Source organism: Marmota marmota, unplaced genomic scaffold, assembly GCF_001458135.2.
Source record: "Marmota marmota marmota unplaced genomic scaffold, marMar, whole genome shotgun sequence".
NCBI lineage: Eukaryota > Metazoa > Chordata > Mammalia > Rodentia > Sciuridae > Marmota > Marmota marmota.
In genome coordinates, this window is record NW_026000082.1 from 29,567,837 (window position 1) to 29,588,784 (window position 20,948).

The following is a 20,948-nucleotide window of genomic DNA, read 5'->3' on the forward strand; positions in this document are numbered from 1 at the left end:
ACTTCTTGGCCAGGAGTTCCTGAGCCGTCTTTGCAGACTGACCAGATATGGGCTATATGAGTCACAGAGACCCCTGCCCCATTCCTGTCCCGCACCCCCCAAGGGGTCCCCAGGGCCAAGAACTTGAACTATTCTCATGGGGCTGGGTTCCTCCAGTGCCCCTGGGGATGGTTGAATCAGGGATGCTTCCCCTGTCACACAGTATTAAGCCAGGTTTGAATAATGTATGTTTCCCTACTTATGCCCTCTGTTTGATAATGGGTCCAAGTTAGTGTTCATTGGAAATTTTCCTGCTGGATACACACAGAGAGCAATGCACATTTATAAAAGAGGTTTGAATGCACGCTGGGAGGCTAGGACTCTGGTAGTAACTGAATTTTATCAGGCATTCAGCTTAGACAGCGACTTACCAGGAGAACAAACCCTTGGCAAATTTTTTTCTTTAGCCAGAATGGGGGATCTCCCTGATTGCTGTGGGCTTTGGTTTCAAGATGGGCGTGTGTTTCTTCAAGTCCACTGTGGGCACCTGAGTGTTCAGGGCCTGAGCTGGGGAGGAGCAGATGCTGGGGAAGGTCAAGGGTGCCCCTGGAATCGCTCCAGGGACAGGTCACAGAAAAGAAGCTGGAATTCAGCCTAAAGCACAGCGGCTTCCTGCTTGTATGTCCCACAGCCTGTCACCCAAACCACTGTGGACCCTATTTTCTATCAAGTAGATACAATAATTACAGGTCAAAGATTTTGAAAAAAGGGCCAAATGAACTGATTATTGAGGCCCCACCGTGTCTGCACTAGGTGCTCTTCTAGGCACTGAGGAGACAGCCGTGGGTAAAAGTTCTGGACTTTGTGGAGCTTACTTTGCAAATGTGGGTGACAAAAAAAGACCCAGTACATAATAGAGTATGTTAGAAAGTTGGGGAGACTAAGTAGGGAGGGGGAAGGGGGTGTGGGAGTTGGAGGTGTCAACTTAATGGAGTGGTCAGGGAGAGCCTCGAGGAGGAAGTGGGTTTTGCACGATTTCTTCAGGGAAAAGGCAGCAGGTCATTCAAATACGCAGGCAGAAGCATTCCAGGGGACTGGCAGGCTGAGGCAATATGCCAGGAGCATTGTGGGAACATCAAGGAGGCTTAAGAGGCTGAGGAAGAGTGATCGAGGTCAAGGAAAGGGCCAGAGAGGTCACAAGGAAAGCACATTGGTCCTCACGGGCCATTTTAAAGATGTTGGCTTTCACTCTAGGAGAGAAGGGTCACTGCTGAAGAGCTCCAGGCAGAGATGGAGTGTGGGCTGGTTTATGTGTTAACTGGGTCCCTCGGGCTCTTGTGCTGAGGGTAGACTCTAAGGAGGCCAGGGTGGAAGGTGGGAGGATGGGGCTACAAGGAGAGCACTATCAGAGGGAGGTAGGCAGAAGGCTATGGGCAGTGGTTACATTGGTGATGTGTTTGGAAGAATGTGCTAAGGGATTGTGTGTGGGTGTGGAGGGGAGCCAAGGAAGCAGATTTAAGTAAAGAACTTGTAGGGCACCCAGGCCTGGCACATAAGAGGTAGCTGGTCCCAGTTCTTTCACCATGGCTGGGTGTCGGTATTAGCATGGCTGTACCCACCTGTTGGGCCAGCTGGAGGGGATCTGGGATTGGGCATATAGCCAGAGATGGGGCGAAACCCTCTGAGGCCAGGAGAATTCCTTGGGAAATGGGGATAGCCCAGCCAAAGGAGCTTGATGGGTACAGAGGAGTGGCCTCGGGGACTGTGGAGAGCTGGCTCTGCTGCCATGTGTGGCACAGTCCAGATGAGCTGTGGACTTGACTGAATCACAGGGTCAAAGCCATATTTAATGCATTTGGCACCCACCAGAGCCAAGCCCTATCCCTCAGTGACTCCCAGAACTGAGCTTACCCTGCCCGCAAGAGGTCAGCTAATGTGGGCCAGACCCACCTAGGCCAGCTGGCTCTGCCCCGTGTGTCTCTCATCCTCCTAGGACTAGTCCTGTCTTCCCACAATGGTGACAGAGATGCAAAAGGGCAAAATCAGTCTGCTTCCTAAGCCTTTGGCAGGTCAAGGCCTCCAAAATTCCAACGATCAAGTCCAAAGTCAGGGGGTGAGAAAAATGTATTCCACCTCAGTAACAGGAGGGACGACAGAATCACATCACCGAGTGTGGTCACAAGGAGGGATGGCAGCTTGGCGTCCTAACCCCATCTACCGTCCCCTGCCAGGGCTGGCTCAGAAACTGAGCAGGGCAGAACCTGCAGAGGAGCCGAAGGGCAGAGGGGAGTGGCAACTGGGCAGCTTCCCACTCCTGTGACGCAGTCCCAAGGTGAATCAGTTTCAGAAGAGGGAACTTTGACTCTGGCTCCAAGGATTTCAAAGGTTTCAGTTCATGACCGATGGCCCCATTGCTTTGGGGCCTGTGGTGACACAGTACATCCTGGCGGGAACATGTGGCAGAGGAAGCTGCTTACCTTATGGCAGCCACGAAAACAAAAAGATTGGAAGGGACAGGGTCCCCAAATCCCCTTCAAGGGCCCACCCTCAGTGACCTAGTGTCCTTTCATTAGGTCTCACATCCAAAAGGTCCAACCACCTCCCAGCAGGGCCACAGGCTGGGGACAGAGCCCTCAACAAAGGGTCCTTGGGGGACATTACAGATTCAAACCCCAGCAGGTTGTGGGGCTTCTCAGTTGGATGCTCACACCTAGTTCACCAGGAGCAGACTGAACTCAGTAGATCTGGTGGTGACATATCGGTTACCTGTAAGGGCCACCAGGGAGTCCCAGAGCCTACCAAGTAGGAGGGCACCTTTCCTGCTACCCCCAGAGGGTGGGCCTTCTTAGCATCTCCTCCTCCATGTCTGAGTCCCTGCTGCCCTCGGTATGTCCCCCTTCAGAGGAGCTCCTGCTTAAAAGTCACTTCTATAGAATATTCCAGACCAGAAAATGGGTCATTCTAGAGGAAGCCCATCCCTGGCCACAGACAACTCAAGCTGTCTTTTCTCTTCTCTCCTCTCCAGTCAAGAAGCAAATCGAATTGAAGTCCCGAGGTGTGAAGCTGATGCCCAGCAAGGACAGCAGCCGGAAGACATCTGTATGTAAGTGTCCACTCGCCCCCCGCTGGGCCTCTTGCGTGGGTCAGATCTGCTGATGCTGTGACTGTGGGGACACCAGATGATGCTGGATGGCTTCCCTTCACCCCTGCTTCCCTCCATCCTGGGCTCTGCACATGGACACACTGACCCGGTGGCCAGTGGGAGGCCCGGGGCCTGTCCTCTGCCTTCTCCTCCTCCTCCTGCCCTCCGCTTTCCCCTTCCCCCCTCACTTCCCATCTGAACCGCAGTCCAGGGAGTCATTACTACTACATTTCTCTCTTTATTTTTTCCTTTTGAATCACTTCCACCTGCTAAGATGGTTCTCTTCTGGCTCCTCTTCTAGGAGTCAATAACCTTGGGGTGGGATCTGGGGGGCTACTGAGCCCCAGCACGAGCTCCCAAAGCCAGATTGAGAGCAGAGAAAGGGACATGCCTAGGGACCTCCTCCAAGGGGCCTGGTGGGACAGCCAGAGGTTGGGGTGGGGGAGCCCTCCTGCCTCTCAGGATGATGGTGAAGGGCTGGGGCTCACAGCGGGGATCACATCTCCGAGAACAAGTTTCTGCCACCGTGTTTGGAAGTTTAAAAGGGCTCCAGGGCTGGGGGTGGGGGCATTTGGAACGTCACCCTGGGAAACACCTGATGGGGCTCTGTGCCGAGGGCCTTTTGAACGAGAACAAAGGGCGGGGAGGATTCTGGGCCCCCAGAAGGCTTTTCCAGAAATCTTCCATTTGCCTTCTGGAGGCAAGTACAGGGAGCCTGCCCTGGTCCCCCGAATGACTGACCCCTGGTTTCCCTCCCCCTTCCTCCCGCTTCCTGTCCTTCTGCTTCTCTTTCCTCCCCTTCCCTCCACTCTCTCCTCCGCCTTCCCACTCTCCCCCATCTTTCCCCTCACGTCTCCACTCCCCCCTCCCTGCTTCTCTAGTGGTTCTCTGCCCTCCTCATCGCCCTCCTTCCATGTCACTTCTGTGTGCTGCCAGAAGGGCCTGTTATGGAGAGATGGGGCCACCATGGAATTCCCAGCTCTGTGCTGGGGGTGTGGCCCGGAGAAGGTCGAAGGCAGGGGCAGTTGGGGCCTGGTCCCGACGGGCCTGAGCCTTGGTAGAGGGACTTGTCTGGATTTTCAAGACCTGGGAATGGAGATGGCACAGCTGGCATCTAGCATCTCTGGTGGCCCCAGCCTGAGGGGACTGGATAACAGGGCCGTCGGGAGGCCCTGTTGCTCTGCTTGAATGGGGAAGGGGCAGAGATCCCTGGGCCAGGCCGAGAATCTGAAGAGAAGGCTGGAGCCGTGACCTTAACCCTCACAGGTACTTTCTGTCTGTAGCCACAGGAGACCATATGAGCTGGGGAAGGCATGTTCAATTTCTGACTTTGCCCTGGTGCGGCTCCAGGACAAACTTAGGGAAATGGCCTGCATGGGGACCAAATGCTCATCCCAATGGTGTCCTCAGGTGGCCATGCCACCCGGGACACTCATGTCTCAGCTTCCACATCTGTAGAAATGGGGATACAAAGCCCTTCCTAGCCTTCCTCTGAAGGATACTGTTGGATCTAATGTGGACCTTCCTGACCTTGGACTTCAGGGGTCCATGAACTAGCTGAGAAGCTGCCTGTGCTCTTGGAGGTGGTTTTCTGGAGCAGGTCCATGTGCTTTTCATGCCCAAAGCTCCCTCTGAAATATGACAAAAACCCTATTCTAATGAAATAATGCAAACACTCTAAATATATGAGTATCTTTCCATCAACAAGGGATTAATAATCTTCATTCCAAGATTTCCTCAGAAAAGTATGGATGTGACCAGGCTGCTCAGAGGCCAGAAGCCAAATGTCTGTAGATATCTGGCCCTTTGGGTTCTGCCCCAGTTCCCTGGGAAGAGGTCCTCCACTTGAGGGGAGCAGTGGACCTTGCCGATTGCTTTGACCAGGCAATCTATGAGTACCCCAAAGCCCTGGCCATCATTGCTCCTGGCCACCCATCTGTCGGTGTCTCCCTTCAGTCGGGTAGAAGGCATTGCCTTTTGAGCATGTCACAGCTTGTCCTTACTAAGGGGCCTTCTAGGGGCAGGGGAAGACCCACACTCCATCCTGTCCCTTAGTAGCCAAAAGTAAATCAACACGGTCAACACCAGCCACTGGGTATAAATGGACAGCGAAGACTGGCAGGAAGCAATGAAAAGGGCAATGCCTCTTGCCTCCATGATTAGTTAGTAACCAGTTCACTGAGATGAATGTTTACTTGTTTCCTGGGGAGGCGTGAAGGTCCTCCTGGGACCTCCTGGTGTCAGCTGCGTCACGGCTGGGTTGGAAACTTCCTGGATGGCGCCTGAACCTCCCATGGGGCTGGCTGACTGAAGGGGAGCAGCGGGGTCTGCTCTGTGGTCAGGAGCTATGGCTGGGCAGGGGCCTTGGCCATGGTCCAGCTCCACCGTCACCCTTCAGTCTTCAACTCTGTCTGCTTCCTGGGTGGTGTCAGTGGTGAATTAGAGGGAAGAGAAAGCGTGGGAACCTCTGAACAGTGTCACCGTGCTGAGAGCGCTCTATGTGGCTTCACCGTGGTGGGCGGCAGGACCTCTGTGATGGGTGTGGCCTATGGCAGGTCAAGTAGGCAGGACCTAAGGGGTACTTAGCTGCGGTGGGGACTGGTCACTGGGGCTGTATGAGTGGCCAACCTACCAACAGGAAAACTAAGTATAGTTCAGGACTGTCTTCCGCACCTCCTCTGGAGAGAGGGTCCATGGTTCCCCTCCCCTCTGGGGTCTTCTTCTTTCCATCACTTGCTAAACACCAAGGCTCCCAGGAAGCAGGAGCTTGCCGTACCTTTGGGGATGACACTGACATCTTCATGTCCCAGCCCAAGAGTTTCTGGGCTGGTAGGAATGGTGGCTTTGTTTAGGATGTAAAAGTTCTGGAGGTAGAAGCTTGGCAAGGTAGGGGGCATGTTTAGGGGAGAAGCATCCTGGGGAGGAACTGTCCTTAGCCTGGCAGTGTGGGGGTTGGAGAAAGGAGACTACCCAGAAGGCCTTGCACTCGTTGTCACACGCTGCCAGTGTGTGGTGTCTGACTGAGCATGCAGTCTGCCTCAGTCCTCAGATCCACGTGCTTGACCACCTGGATGTTTGAACAGGGTTTTTGTTAGGCCTCTACCTTTAGAAATGAGCTTCAGAGCCAGTGAGTCTAAACTGGGATCCCCACCCCCACGGCCTCCATCAACTACCACATTCTCACAGGGCCCCGGGCCCAGGAAACCCTGCTCCCTCTCCTGTCCTAGTCCTCCACAAGCTCTGGTGATCCTTTCTTTGCCATGTCCTTTCCCACTGTCTCCTTGCCTGTCCCCATTATCAGGTTCTTGTTGTCCATGAATAATCACCAAACTTCCTAACTCATCTCACAAGGAGAGTAATCCAGGTTTCACCGTCCCTTCTCCCACTCACAACTCTTCAGGAGCTCCCCGTGGTATTTGAGATCAGACTCAAACCCCTTAAAATTCTGACCTCTGAAATCTCATCTTCAACTTTCCTTATCACCCTTCACACACCCCCTCGTCTGGCCACACTGAGCAACCCCCAGTTGTTTCCACCTTTCTCCTGTGTGTCAGTTAGCTCTTCATTGCTGTGACCAAAATACCTAACAAGAACAACTTAGAGGAGGAAAAGTTTATTCCAGCTCATGTTTCAGAGGTCCAGTCCACGGTTGGAAGGCTTGATTGCTTTGGGCCCAAGATAAGACAGAACATCATGGCGGAAGGGTCTGGTGAAGGAAAGCTGCTCAACTCAGAGCATCCAGGAAGCAGAAAGAGAATGAGGATCCAGGGGCGAGATATATCACCCCCAGTGACCTACTCCTCCAGCCACGCCTCCCCTGCCTCTAGTTACCACCCAGCGCGGTCCATTCAGATTATTAATCCATCAATTGTAACTTCATCCTCTGATTAGATTATAGCCCTCATAATCTAATGGTTTCACATCTGAACATTGCTGCATTGTCTCACACATGAGCTGTCTAGGGGACACCTCAGATCCAAACCATAATACCATGTCTGTCTGTCTGTCTGTTTTTGTCACTCTGTGTTCAAATCCTACCTCTCCAGAAGGTCCATGTTAAATACCTCCTCCTCCAGGCAGCTTTTCGAACTTCTCCCAGCAACATGACACTGGTCCTCCCTCTGAACATCCCTGTAGCGGCATGCTCATCCCCTCCCCACTGCGGTTTTGTAGTTCATTTCCATGTTCCATATCTTTACGCAACTGGAAGCATCTTGAGGATAGTAATCATATCTGACTACACTTGGCATCTCCTATGGTATCTAAAAGAAGGCCTTATGCACATTGGATGCTCAATGATTGCTTGTTGTGTGCTCATGTGCAGGAATGAATGAGTGGGTTATAGAGCTCGTTGCTCACATTATGGGATGTTGAATGGAAGCAGCGGAACATGGGCAAACTCAGGACCTGATGCTCCAGATGCCCTACAACTTCTCATACAGAGGTTGCTGTTGGGATTGTGGGATGGGTGAGTCCTTGAGTGAAACTCCTCTGGCCAGGCAACTCCTGGCCATCCTCAAAGCCAGGAATCCAGAGTTGTGAGTGCTTCTCCCCTCATCAGTGAGTGCATCCAAGAACAATGGCCAGGCAGGGACTGACAATGACTCACCCTCTGCACTGTGTTTGTACCTGCCGCCCTAGGACCAAGCGTCTACTCTAGTGGAGAAAACTGTGCATATGGTTTCTGTAAATAGGAGTCTGGTGTTGGCAAGTGTCAGGGTTATTACACTACCTGCTGGAACCACAGATCCCATCTCTACTTGGTGGGGTTGGCCGGTGACATTGGGCAGGGTTGGGGGAATTCTTTGGTTACCACTTACTGTGGCTTGACAAATGGCTGATGGGAAGAGGTTTTGCAGAAGAAATATCAATATTTGAGCTCAAGTCCCTGCTTTGAACTTCAAACTTCAGCTTTCTCTTACATTCTTTACTATTTCTGATCATGCATCCACCTTTTATTTAACTTCCTTTGAGTCATTTCTCCATTGGGGGCTGAGGTGGGGGGGCTCATCTCATCTAGAGTCTCCACCCCTTGGAGCACAGGGTGGGGAGGTCATCAGGGGCTATGAACGGTCCACCTCTGGCCACTGGTGTGGGATGAGGGAATCAGGTGGTTGTTGGTGGAGGGAGCGTGTCACGGAGCCCACAGACTCTTGGTAAATTTCACTTGGATTTTTCTTGCAAAGGAATTTGTCAAAAGCAGATCCCTACCTTACTCACTCAGGAAAGCCCAGCCCAAGAGACCCCAGCCACCTGACAGGGCCCCACAGAGCAGGGCTTCATTCTGTCTCTGCCTTCACCCCCCACCCTGAGACACTGTCCCAGATGGTGCCTTTCTGTGACTATCCACTCTGTATGTACTGTTTTTTTGCCTTGTAGTAACTCAGGTTGGTGTGTCCCAAGGACATAATATGTGTCCAGACCCTGGCATACCTGAAAGGGGCAAAAGACTAGGCTCGGATTTCAGGTAAGATCCACTGGGGAACTTTCTGATTGCAAGAAGGGTGGGGTGGCCTGGTTGCGGGGAGATGAGGCCTGGCCTTCCTGGAGGTGGAATGAAGAGGAAGGCATGGATGAGGGAACTGGCACTTGTGGGAGAAAAAGCCGTGGCCTTTGACCTTCTCTCCTGGTCCAGTCTGTAGAAGCCATGTCTTATGGCCAGTGGAGGTTGTCAATGGTCAATGCTGTCCAGAAAGCTTATGTAGCCAGGGTACAAAAGACCACCATTCTCAGGAATGATAAGCCAGCAGGCAATTCATACCTGCAATCATCTAGGAGACCCCAGGTCCCTGAGATAGTGCATTTTGCAAAATTTCAAACTATCAAGTTATGTTCCCATAGTGCTCCGTTTCCATTACAGCGTATGGGTATCATCCCCCTACTCTTTGCTGCCCTAATTGGTACTTATCTCAGAGGATGGCTGTCTCGCTCATAAAGTCACCTTTTAACTCAATCCTAAAACCATTTAATGATCCAAAAAAAGATGAAGAGCGGATATTCCTTCCATTGGAGATTTTAAGTAATAAACAGTAGAGCAGAGATTAAAGGCCAGAAGGAGAAGGAACTTGGGGCCAGAAGTTGCTTGGGGGACTTGATTGACAGGAAGGACTTGGGGGCAGGGCTTGGCAGGCCCAGGCACTGAGCTCACGGACACACCTTGTCTCCCAGGTTAGGATCCAGCGTCCAGTTCACCTGCAACGAGGGCTATGACCTGCAAGGGTCCAAGCGGATCACCTGTATGAAAGTGAGCGACATGTTTGCGGCCTGGAGCGACCACAGGCCCGTCTGCCGAGGTGAGGGCGCCCTGGGGAAGGGAGGCCACCCAGAAAGAGGGGCTGGGAATGGAGGACGAGGCCCAGCTTCCAGCTCCTGAGACCCAGGCTCTCATCCTTCTGCTCCTGGGGCTTTCAGTCCTGCGTTGATTTGCCAATGACCATATTTATCCAGCAGCCTCTCTGTATCAAGGCCTACTAGGATCGGGACAAACAGAGGACATTACCGTTGAAGGAGGGATGCACTTATGTAGCAGATTGCTAGCTCACTGCACTAAGACATCACAACCACAACTAGCTAGGGAAGGACATCAGCCCTTATCCTGTCCCCTGGAGTCCTCCATTGTAACACATACACACTAGAGCCCTCTGTTCCTGTGACCTTGTTTGTTTACCTACATGGTGGACCCAGAATATCTGAAATGATGTTTTTAGCTCTACTTAAATGGAATGGACCATTGGATCCAAAGGCTTCTCTCTGGGCTTCCTCTAGCCCCATACCTGGGCATCTTGTTCTAGAGGTCACTGCCACCCACATGTCCAGGTATCACACAAACCAAAGGTAACCTGGCCTGGCACCCTTCCCCCCCACAAGTAATCTTAAAACATCAGACCTGAGTGGAGGCCTTTATTGGAGCAGGAGCACACTGCTGCTTTGGTAAGGAAGCCCCTGACCTCATTCCCCAGGATGCCCTCAAAGGGGGCTCCTGAGCACTGGGCTCTTAGATGGCCTTAAAAAGTCAACAGGGCTCATTTCGGTGCCCCTTTGGGAGAGAAGGTCTTTTGCCCGCTGAAAAGTTACATCCTGGATCCTTCTGACCTAAGGAGATTCTTTGCCTCTCTCTAGACACAAGCATCAGGATGAAATTCACATAGGGTAAGAGAGGTCCAGGAGAGAAAGCAGATCCTTCTTACACCAAGGAAGAGGCAAGATTGCAGCTGAAAATCAGTCCCTTTCTGGTTTTTTTTTAATTTTTTTAAAAAATAAATGACAGCAGAATGCATTACAATTCTTATTACACATATACAGCACAATTTTTCATATCTCTGGTTGTATACATGTATGAAGTACATGTATGAAGAAACCAATTCGTGTCTTCATACATGTACTTTGGATAATGATGTCCATCACATTCCACCATCTAAACCCTTTCTTTTTTAATGTGATGATAAGAAATCTGGAAGAGGGCCATGAAAATCTTTAAATAAGTCTTAGGTTTATTCTTTTTCACTCTTCTCTGAGATGGCCATGATCCCCGGTTTATTATGTGTTCTGCGTTTCCATGACTTTCAGGTATATTATTTCAAAGGTATATATATTATTTTGAAAAATCAAATAACAACAAAAAAATTTAGTATAACTCTAACCTATTCTGTTCCATCATCCCAGATGTGGAACACATATAAAAATTTAAATCAATCAACAAATGTACTATGTATGACTTGGGACTTATGGGCCAACTAACTGGGCAATTACCTATTTCCTGTGGGCCTATGACCATTGTTTGTTTGTTTGTTTGTTTGTTTTAGTTTAGTGGTGCTGGGGATCAAGCCCAGGGCCTCGCACATGCCAGGCACATGCTCTACCACTGAGCCCTGCCCGGGCCCTATTTTTTCACCTATAAGCATAGCTAATTATACCGACCTAGCGCTTCTTGTGTTTTGTGTGAAGAGCAAATGGTTTGTAGTTTTGTAAATACTTGATGAATTGGCAGGTGCTAGAGGAAATTAATACCCTCGTGCTAGAGCATGAGCTCTATGGGACAAGGACTTCTGCTTCATGCATCACTTCCAATAGGGCCTGGCACCAATAGGTGCTTCATAGCACTTGTTGAATGAGTGATGGGATGAACACGTAACTGCAGAGCACATCCCTCCAACTGCACAGCCAGGGCACCAGCTCTGTGGAGAGGCAGAGAATGATCCTGTCTGAGGACCAAGGGACGCATGGCCAATCTGTTCTTCCAAAATCCCTTTCGAGAAGCCAGAACCAGAGTGCCTTCAGGCAGTGCTGGGATCTGATGTCTCACCAAGACCTTTCCCTGGGAGGAACTTTGTTCTTGATGATGGCTGTTTACACGAACATGCCAAGGGTGGAGAAAGGCTAGTGGTGAGGAAGTTCCTGGTGGGGTAACATGCTCATCTTTTTCTCCAAAAATGTGGCTCATCCAAGCCATCTCCAGTGATTTGGACCCAGCGGGCTGAATTCTCTGCTATGCTTTCACCAACTGTTGGGCTAACCTTTATCACATCTGTAATCTCATTCTGTCCCCTGCTGCTGTGAAACAGAGGTGGTGGGAGTCGTGGTTCGAATCCAACTCTCATCACTTTTTTACTTGGTGTCCTTGAGACAGTTTCTTCACCTCTCTAAATCTTTTTTTTCACCCTGCAAAATGTCAGTGACATTCAAACATTTCTTGAGGGCATTACTTGGGGAACGAGATGAGGCAGTGGTCTTGACAATGCTCTTTAAGAAGCGGTGCCAATGTGCTGCATACTCTGGCTCGTGTACCTTCTGGGCACTGTTGGTATTCAGCTTCCTCAAGTCCCAGAGCAAACCTCAGCCACGAGCGGCTGTGCATGTTTTCAAGAGCCGCTGTCTTGTTCAATCTTAATGCAACCACATGGTTTGGAAGTCACACGGACTTTGATCTAGATCACAACTCTGACGCCTATTATCTGGCTGGCCCTGGGCGAGTTTGTCCTTTTTAACCACAGGGCCCTTGCTTGTGGATGCAGAAAAGAAAACCTCCCCTGTCTACCAATTCTGAAGTTTAAAAAAGTTACATTGCAGAAAGTGGCAAGCCCCAGCTGCCAGAGGGGGCAGGGGGCTCAGGCTCACCCCTTGCTTCTTCTCCCTCTTCTGCTCCTCTTCCATGGGCCATTGTAAGGGAGACAGAGAGAAGGCCAAGGCTCCTCACTTTGTGCTTGACTGATCTGTCCTGGGCTTCCCTGCCAGCTCAGGCCAAGGGCTGAAATGAATATTAAATTCTAAGGTATCTTTATTTTGGAAGTCTTTAAGGTTTTCTTTTAAAACCACTTTTTTTTATTAATTGGAATTGCTACTCTAATTATGATTTTTAGAAGAGTTTTGGTGAAGCCCACTTTAAGAATAAAAAGGACAATAATCTTTCAATTATAAGAAGCTCTGCTGAGAAGCAGGTTACCAAAAGATCATATTCTAAAAAGCATTGGCCACCATACAAAGTGGTATTATTTTCCCTCTAATGCATTTAAAATATGATTTGGTTTTAAATATTCATTTTTTCCACACAATTAATTCTACTAAAACACAGGGCCTGGCAAATAATAGGTTCTCAATAAATGTTTGAGGGCCACCTGGATGAATCAGAGATTGAAATGAATGAACAATATGGAACTGTGCCCTCATTTTGGAATTTGAAATTAGGTATTCACAGTCCTTTCTTTTCTTTCCCCCCCCCCACCCCATCAGAAGAAATAAACTTCTAATTTTTGACTCCTAGAAATCTTTGATCATGCAAAGGAGATTGAGGGCAACACAGAGAACCGGTAAACTAATTCCGGGCAGCCCCAGATAGAGGCAGGGTAGTATGGCACAGGGCTTTCATGGGGGGCCAAATACTTCAAAATAAACTTTGCAACAAGTAAAACAGATACAACTAGAGTTTCTCTGATTGAAATAGGGTGGGAAATTTGGAGGGGCTCTTCCCTGGCCACTCTCAGCAGTGTCCAACCCTGGGGCTCTGGGAAACACTGTTTTTAATCCACTGATATAAAGAACAGGATCAAATTAACAACACAGCAACCTGGTTTCTTTCTTTCTTTTTTTTCCCCCAAGTGCTGGGGTTCAAACGCAGCATACTAGGCAAGTGCTCTGCCACTGAGCCATACCCCAGCCCCTAAGACCTGGCTTCTCTCGACCACAAGTCAGTGTTGATGAAACAGCCCCAGGCGAGATACTGATTCACCTGTAAATACTGATTCATAAAGTCAATCATTAACAGAAAACCATATATTATTTTTTCTTTGTGGCTAAATCTCTGTGTGTGTGTGTGTGTGTGTGTGTGTATGTATGTGCACATTTGTTCAAAATACATCCTTTTTGGTGGATAGAATACCAGTCTTGGGACTTCAGAGACCAAAGTTCAAGTTCCAGCTTCATTACTGACAAACCATACAGCATAAGGGAAATCACTGACATGCCCAGAATTGTTTCACTTACCTGTAAAACGGGTGAAATGTGGGAAATAGTACGCAGGCCAGGCCGAATCCAATGCCATTGATAATGACAGGTCTGCTCTTCCTTCCTGGTGGCCTTCGCTGGACCAGCCTCCTGAGCCTCCCCTTGAACACTGTTGGTTTTCAGAGTTCTAGTTTCCTCTTTCTTCTCTCTTCTCTGCTCTTTTCTCTCCTCTCCTTTTCTGTCCCCTCTCTCTTGTATGTCCCAATGCTCCAGCCCTAAGAATGTCCCCGAATCCCTTACCTATACATGCTAATGACAAAGCTCCCATTTATTAAGCTATTTATACTTGTCGAAAGCCTGGCACTAGGCATTTTTCATAATTTCTTTATGAGGAAGTAGCAATAACCATATTTCACGTTTAGCTGCTCAGCAACTTACCCAAGGGCACAAAGCCAATCATCAGTTGATCTGAGTTTCAAACCCAGACTCCAGAGGTTCTAGGCTTCTTCCACTTGAAAATTGTTCCTTCCCATCCTTCAGAGTGTTGGTTGGACCATACAGAATAACTGTCCTTCCACCACCACCTCCCCACACTGGGGGTAACTTTTTATTTTAATATAATTGTAAACTTATAGAAAAGTTTCACTTAAGGTGCAAAGAAACTCCCATATACCCATCACCCAGATTTAGGCAACTTCTTTGAAGGAGTTAATGGAGCAGGAACTCAAGGAGGGTGAGTCAGAGAGACAGGAGAAAACCAAAGAGGCATCCTTGAAGCCAAAGAAGGGTCCATGGGATCAACATACTCCAGAGAGGTCAAGCATAATAACAGCTGAAAAGTGACCAGATGGGTATCTGGCTTGAGCAGGTGGGGAATGTTTGAAGTTGTCTTTGCAGAGAATTGGCCAGGAAACCAAAGGGAGAAGGGAGAAGAGTGATTTGGAGCTTCAATTATGGTGGCAAACCATGAATTTGGGGTAATGCCACAGTTCTCCTGGAGGCTCCTGTGGCCTCTGGAATCAGGAATACAAAAGTGGATGGTAGAATTGATACAAGGCAGGCATTTCCCCAAGCACACGGGAGAGTGCAGAGGGAACTAAAGGCATTGGTGAGTGGTTTTGAGGTCAGACTGGGCAGTGGAAGAAGGGTCAGAGGGGGTCAAGCAAAGGGGAGAAAGGTGGGGGCAAGAAGGCTACAGCACCCCGGGATCGAGGACAACAGGTGCATAGAGACCAAAGTCACTGCCGGGAGCTTAGACAATGGAGGAAGGAATGGGCGGTTGAGTTGAAGCGCTGAGAGTGAAACTTACCTGATGGCCCAGGCAGTGGGGCCCTGGTATGACCAGAGAAGGCAGGGTACGGGATGTCATGAAAAGGAATGTCCTCTATAAGAAGGGACCACCCCTCTGTTAGGACAGGAGAAGAAAGGAAATGAACACATCAAGAGACAGAACTGCACACTTCAGGAGTGGGAGCAAGGATATGCCTGCTAAATGCTTCTGTTTCCTTCAAAGGGGAGGAGGCAAGACCACCAGCCCAGAGCAAGGGAGGGGAAAGGAAGGGGAGAGGCCCAGGGGCCTGTCAGAGGCATGAAAGGGTCTTTGAGCAGGATGGAAGTGAGCTCAAGAGCTAAATGGCAGGACTGCTGGGCGAGACCTAGTTTTCTTTGCAATGGGAAATCATGAATTTATAATGAGATCAATCTTCTTTCTTTTGTGGTTTTTTTTTCCCAGCAAATCTCAACCATGTAGGGGCAGGTATAGAGAATGCAGGCAGAGGGACTTAACCCAACCAATGGCTTCCAGGCAACTGATGAAAGGGAAGAGGGCAAGGGACTTAGGAGGGTGACAAGGAAATGACCATAATGGGGGACCATGGGGTATAAGCTGGGTGCACGCAGAAGGAGGGGGCTGGTGAGCAGAGGGAAGACATTGGTGTCAACATAGCGGAGGTCTTGATGGGTCAAAAGTGAACTCTGGGGCTTAGCAATCATTTCCAAAATGAACCGCCAGCAGCTTAGTAGGTGGGAGGGACGCAACCTCCAACCAGAGGGCTGCAGAGGAAACAGTGGCCTGGGGAGAGGGGTGGGATGCCGTCAGGGCCTGAGTTGGGGCAGGAGGTTCTGAAAAATGGTGCAGCCACAACACCCCAAGGGGTTTTTCCACCTTGGGGGTGGTGGGGAGATGGTTCCAGGGGACAGTGGACAAGGCAGGAGGAAGATCAGTGGTAGGAGAAGCATGGGAAGGCAGATGGTGCCAGGAGGAGCATGATGGGGAGGAAATCTAGGAGGCTAGAGGGACTCCTGCGCCTCTGGGAGCAAGCAGTTCCCTTCTCCAGTGCCAGCGCTGACCGCGGGTGCAGTGGTCTCTCCCACTATATGGCACAGTGATGACCAGAGGAAGAGGGGGAGGGGCGCAGAGCCCAGAAGTCTCTCCTGAAAGCTACTCAGAGGAGGCTTCAATAGGAAAAGGCAAACAGAGAAACACAAAGAGACGTTCACTCATTGATTCAGACGTTGTCTGAGTACCTACCATTTTGCCAGCCCATCTGGGTCCCGGTAAGGAGCTTTTCCACCTGCTGGTGGGATCCCAGGAGCTGGCTGCTCAGGGGGAAGACTGTCTGCCCGAACAGTGAAGGGAAAAAAGTAGCTAAAGCTCTATTCAGAGCCTATTTTAAGGTGCCTCGTGCTAACTGCAGATTGTAATATTTTAATTAAGCCCCTCCAAGCCCTTAAAGTGGGAAATGCCTTTTTGACCTGTTCTCTCTAATTACCTCCAGCATATTTCAACAGACTGCAAACAGCATCTAATTCTTGGAAACAAGTGCAGGATAAATTGAGTCTGAAGCTGAGGGTTTTGGCAACCAGATCTGATTTTCCAGAAGAGGTGGAAGATGGTGCTGGCGGAGATTTATAAGGATTCTCTGCAGGACTAGAGTTCTGAATCCGCAGGTCCTCTCTGCAGCCATGGGATGGGATCGTGGTTTGGGTTTTCATTATCTTATTCTAACTGGTTTAATGATGTTGTCAGTCTCAAGTGCAGTCAAAGGAAAAAGCCTATATAAAGAAACTTCAGGAGAGGCAGGAAAAAAAGCTCCTTAGCCTTGAGAGAAATCTTAGGCATAGAGAAAGGGATAAACATGGCATTGATCTGGTAGTCCTGGGTCCCCATTGTTCAATACTAACAATGTCCTAGGCTCTGGGCAGAGCCTTCACGTCCATCATCTCATATAATTTCATCTTTACCTCCTCTCCGTGAGTTGTTATCACTCACAGATGAAGCAAAATCAGAAAGGTTTTCTAATTTACCCAGGTTTAACCAACCAGCAAATGGACTTAGACCTGGGACATTGGTAAGCCCCAAAGGCTCACCTCTTCTCCACCATGCCACCCTGCCCTGGGGCCCCGGGGGCATCAAGTACCATCTGTGCATCTAAGTTTCTCAGCACGTGATTAAAGGAGAAATCAGAGACCCGTGAGGGAAACTAGGGAAGGGGTGTGGGTCAAAACTCGATTCAGTCAATATCTGAGCTCCTCCCAGGGGAGCAGGGGATCCCCCAGGTGCAGGACAGGTTGAGCCGCTGGAAGGAGGGGCTTGCAGAGGGACTGAGCTACAGGGAGGAGGGAGCGATTCCTACCCAAGCCCCTTGCAGACAACCCTGTTGCAGCTCTTGCTCGGCTCTATAGTAAACGTTCCCATGCCTGCTTCCCACATTTTCTCTGGCCCTTTAGAGAGGAGAAATGGTGTCGGGCATTTTTCTCTCCCCATGTTCTGGCTGGACCGTAATAAGCACTTAATAAATGTTGGAGTGAATGAGTACATGAGACGGGAAGAGATTCATTACCTCTGGGAGCCATGCAACCTGCTCCCAGACCCTGGGAAGGGTTTCCCGGGAAAGGTTTATCATGGCCCTGTCCCAGCGTGGAGAGGAGCTCCAGGACATTTGGGCTCGTCAGTGGAAACCAGGTTTGACACCACTTTCATTTTATATACTTAGGCCTGTTGAGTTTGCTCACTCTTTCTTTCCTGTTAGGCACTTTGCCCACAATTAGGATAAATTGCCATGTGGGCAGCGACAAAGCAGGTTCCTAGGGCCCTTTATTAAAATAGCTGCACGCTAACGTTGAAGAATGAAGTGGCCGGGACTCGGGTGCACGTTTTTAAAGAAAGCAAACACCTAGATACAATGTCGTACCTTAACTGTGATCAATCACTACTTAATCTAATTAGTTTAGAAGCTATTTTAAAGAGCTTAATTAGATTAAGCTGTGATTGATAACACTTTATATCTACTTGAGGAGAGCACTTCTTCTAATTCACCTTGAATCTTTACACTTCCTGGCAAAAGCGTGTTTCGGGCCTGGGCTGAGTGTGGGGAAGGATTTGGAAACTACTTGGTTGGCACTGAAGTCACTCTGGTGCCCAGCACTGGGCTGAGTCAGGGACCTTGGCAGAGTCCTTGGGCACAGGCCTTTTGAGATCTAGTGGAGTGGCCTTGACAAGGACATCCTGGATTCTAGTTCAGGAGGCCTGTAGTTTTGTAGATGGAGGGATTGAGGGCTGGCAGGACCTGGCAGGGGTCAGACTCCTGGGTAAACAGACTTGGGTCCAGAGTAAAGCACTAACTGTTTGGAGAACTCGAATGAAAATAGGGAAACAGCCAGGTGAACAGAGGCAGGTCCATAGGTGCCCTCACCCAACCAGCTGAGGGCAACACGTCTGCACCCTCCTGCTGAAGATGAGCTGCTTGATCTCAGTGGAGAGAAGGATGTGGGCAGGAGCTTCAGGGAACTTAACCTGCCTTGGAAATGCATCTTTGCCTGCAGAGCAGCAGGACAAGGCTTGTGGGGCCTGCCCGCCCCTACCCCAGTGCTCCAGAGACTGTGATCCCCTGTTGAGCCTGCTGAGAGCTATCAGGGAAGGATGCAGGAAGCAGGTTATTTCTGGAGTGGGACTATAGAGATTGGGTCTCTTCTGGGCTGGAAGTGGGAGGCGGGAAGGGGGACTAGACCTAGTCTAAACTGAAGAGGCCTGTCTCCTGTCTTCTCTCCGCAGCCCGCATGTGTGATGCCCACCTTCGAGGCCCCTCAGGCATCATCACCTCCCCCAATTTCCCCATTCAATATGACAACAACGCGCACTGCGTGTGGATCATCACAGCCCTCAACCCCGCCAAGGTAAGGCTCTTGGGGTGGGGTGGGTGGGGGGTCCTGTGGGCAGCGCCAAGTCAGGGACAGTTGGTCTACGAGGGATTTCAAACACAGAGCCTGGTGGTGTAACTTCTCTGCAAACAATTCCTTTAAACTTGTTTGTTTATTTTTTTTTCGCTACGTATTGAATAAATAAAATCATTCATAAAATATAAACAATATGTAAATAATATCACACAACAAATGCCTGCATAGCCATCTCCCAGCTTAAGGGGGGGAAAGTCACAGTCACCTTAGTGACACCTGACTGTCACCAATCCCAGCCCCTTCCCTGCTCCCTTGGAGGTAAGCACTGCCTCATCTGTGTGTTGATTATTCCTTTGCTTTTTTTTCATACTTAGCACTTAAGTGAATGTCCCTAAATGGATTGTTTTGCATGCCAGCATTTGATCCATATAAACATGATCACGTTGTATGTACTGTGTGCTAACCAACTTCACTCGAAATCCATCTATTTTGTGTATAGTTTATCACTGCTGTATGCATCTTTTCATATGTTTATTTCCCGTTTACCTTTTTTTTTTTTCCCTGGGTCTTCTGCTCTCTTTTATAAATTTTTACATCTTACCAAGGTCCCCAACAACCTGGGTGAATCTTTCTTTTAATTATATCAAAACTGCAGACCAACGGGAGAATTGCTGTCTTTCGATACTGAGTCTTCTAGTACCTGAGTATAGTATATCTGTTTGCTTAGGGTTTCTTTAACAGCTTTCAATAAACTTGTGTGCTTTTATTTTTATTTCCATCATAGATATACATTTTTTAACACATTAACTCCTAATTGTCTTCTGTTTGTTAGTATAGATACTCCTAACTATATTAAAAGTCATACCTTTTAAATTGCATTTTCTACCTGTTTCTTGTTGGTATTAGAAATGCAATTGATTTTTGTACTTTGATTTTTATATAGAGTAACTTGTTGTAATCATTTATCTGGATACATTCTTGGGGGTTTTCTACATAAATGGTCATCATCTCCAGAGAATGATGACATTATTTCTTCCCTTTGAGTCCTTCTGCCCTTTTTTAATTATTATTTTTCTTGCCTCATTGATCTGACTAGAACCTTCCATATAATAATGAATCATTGTGATGATGGTGGGCAATTTTGTCACTGTTTGATGTTAAATAGAATTTTTTTTTATTTCTCTGCCATTAGATATGATGTTTGTTGAAGTTTGTTTTTAATTTCCAGATACTCCTTTTAGAATTGGGGAAGTTTCTTTCTAATCCTAGTTTGCTCAGAGCAAACTGTTATTGAGAAAGGATGTTAAATTTTATCAAGCTATTTTTCTGTATCTATTGACACAATCATTGATTTTTCTTTTTTATTCTCCTAGTGTAAGGAATTACACTGGTCGGCTTTTCTGTTAAACCAACCTGACAGACCTAGAATAAACCTAACTTGGTCATTTCGTACTGGCATTTGTGTAGGTGACATTATTTAATTTGCTAACATTTTATCTAATAATTTGTTTTTGTTAGTGAGATTGGTAGGGTTTTCTTTGTTTGTTTTCACATTACCATTGTACCAAAATAATATGAGTTCCATAAAATGGCATGGAAAATATTTCTTCTCTTTCTGTCCCTTGGGCTTTTAGTAGAAAATTGATATGACTGTTGCCTTGAAAGTTTGGCAGGATTATTCAGAAAACTTTCTGGGCCTGATGTTTTCTTCGTTGGAAGATTTTAGACTATAGATTTGATACATATAATTACTAAGGAATTATTTAGGTCATCTGTGTGTTTGTTTCTTGAGGCCATTTTAAATATTAATTTAACATTTAATATTTCAAATTTATTGGCTATAAAGTTGTGTGTCCATCTCATTATATTTCTGATCCCTGTTATTGTGTTTCTGTTTCCTTTTTCATTCCTATTTTGCTTATTTCTTAAATCAATATTCCAGGAAGTTTTATCTTTGTTAGTTTTTTCAAAGAACCAAATTTGATTTTATCAATACTCCTTTTAATATATTTATTTTCTATTTTATCAATTTCTGCTCTCGATTATTTCCTTCCTTCAATTGTATTCTGTTGTTCTTTATCTAGCATTTTAATTTTGATGCATAAGTCATTATGTTTTTCACTCTTATTTAAGTATCTAAGGCTATAAATTCCCTTCCCAAACCAAGTTTGGTTACCTTCCTACAAAATTTTCAATGCCTGCAATTCTATAATAG

General features: G+C 48.1%; 1 protein-coding gene across 3 annotated transcripts in view; it reads left to right on the forward strand.

Moving 5' to 3' along the window:
* Csmd2 (CUB and Sushi multiple domains 2) overlaps positions 1-20,948 on the forward strand; it is a 546,044-nt gene that overhangs the window by 274,618 nt on the left and 250,478 nt on the right. For 2 of the 3 annotated variants that reach the window (XM_015485297.2, XM_048815793.1), the window contains exons 7-10: positions 3,005-3,082; positions 8,501-8,588; positions 9,290-9,414; positions 18,612-18,733. In XM_015485297.2, coding sequence (XP_015340783.1) covers positions 3,005-3,082; positions 8,501-8,588; positions 9,290-9,414; positions 18,612-18,733 — 413 coding nt within the window. The remainder of the gene's footprint in view (positions 1-3,004; positions 3,083-8,500; positions 8,589-9,289; positions 9,415-18,611; positions 18,734-20,948) is intronic. The other variant, XM_048815794.1, reaches the window with a different exon arrangement.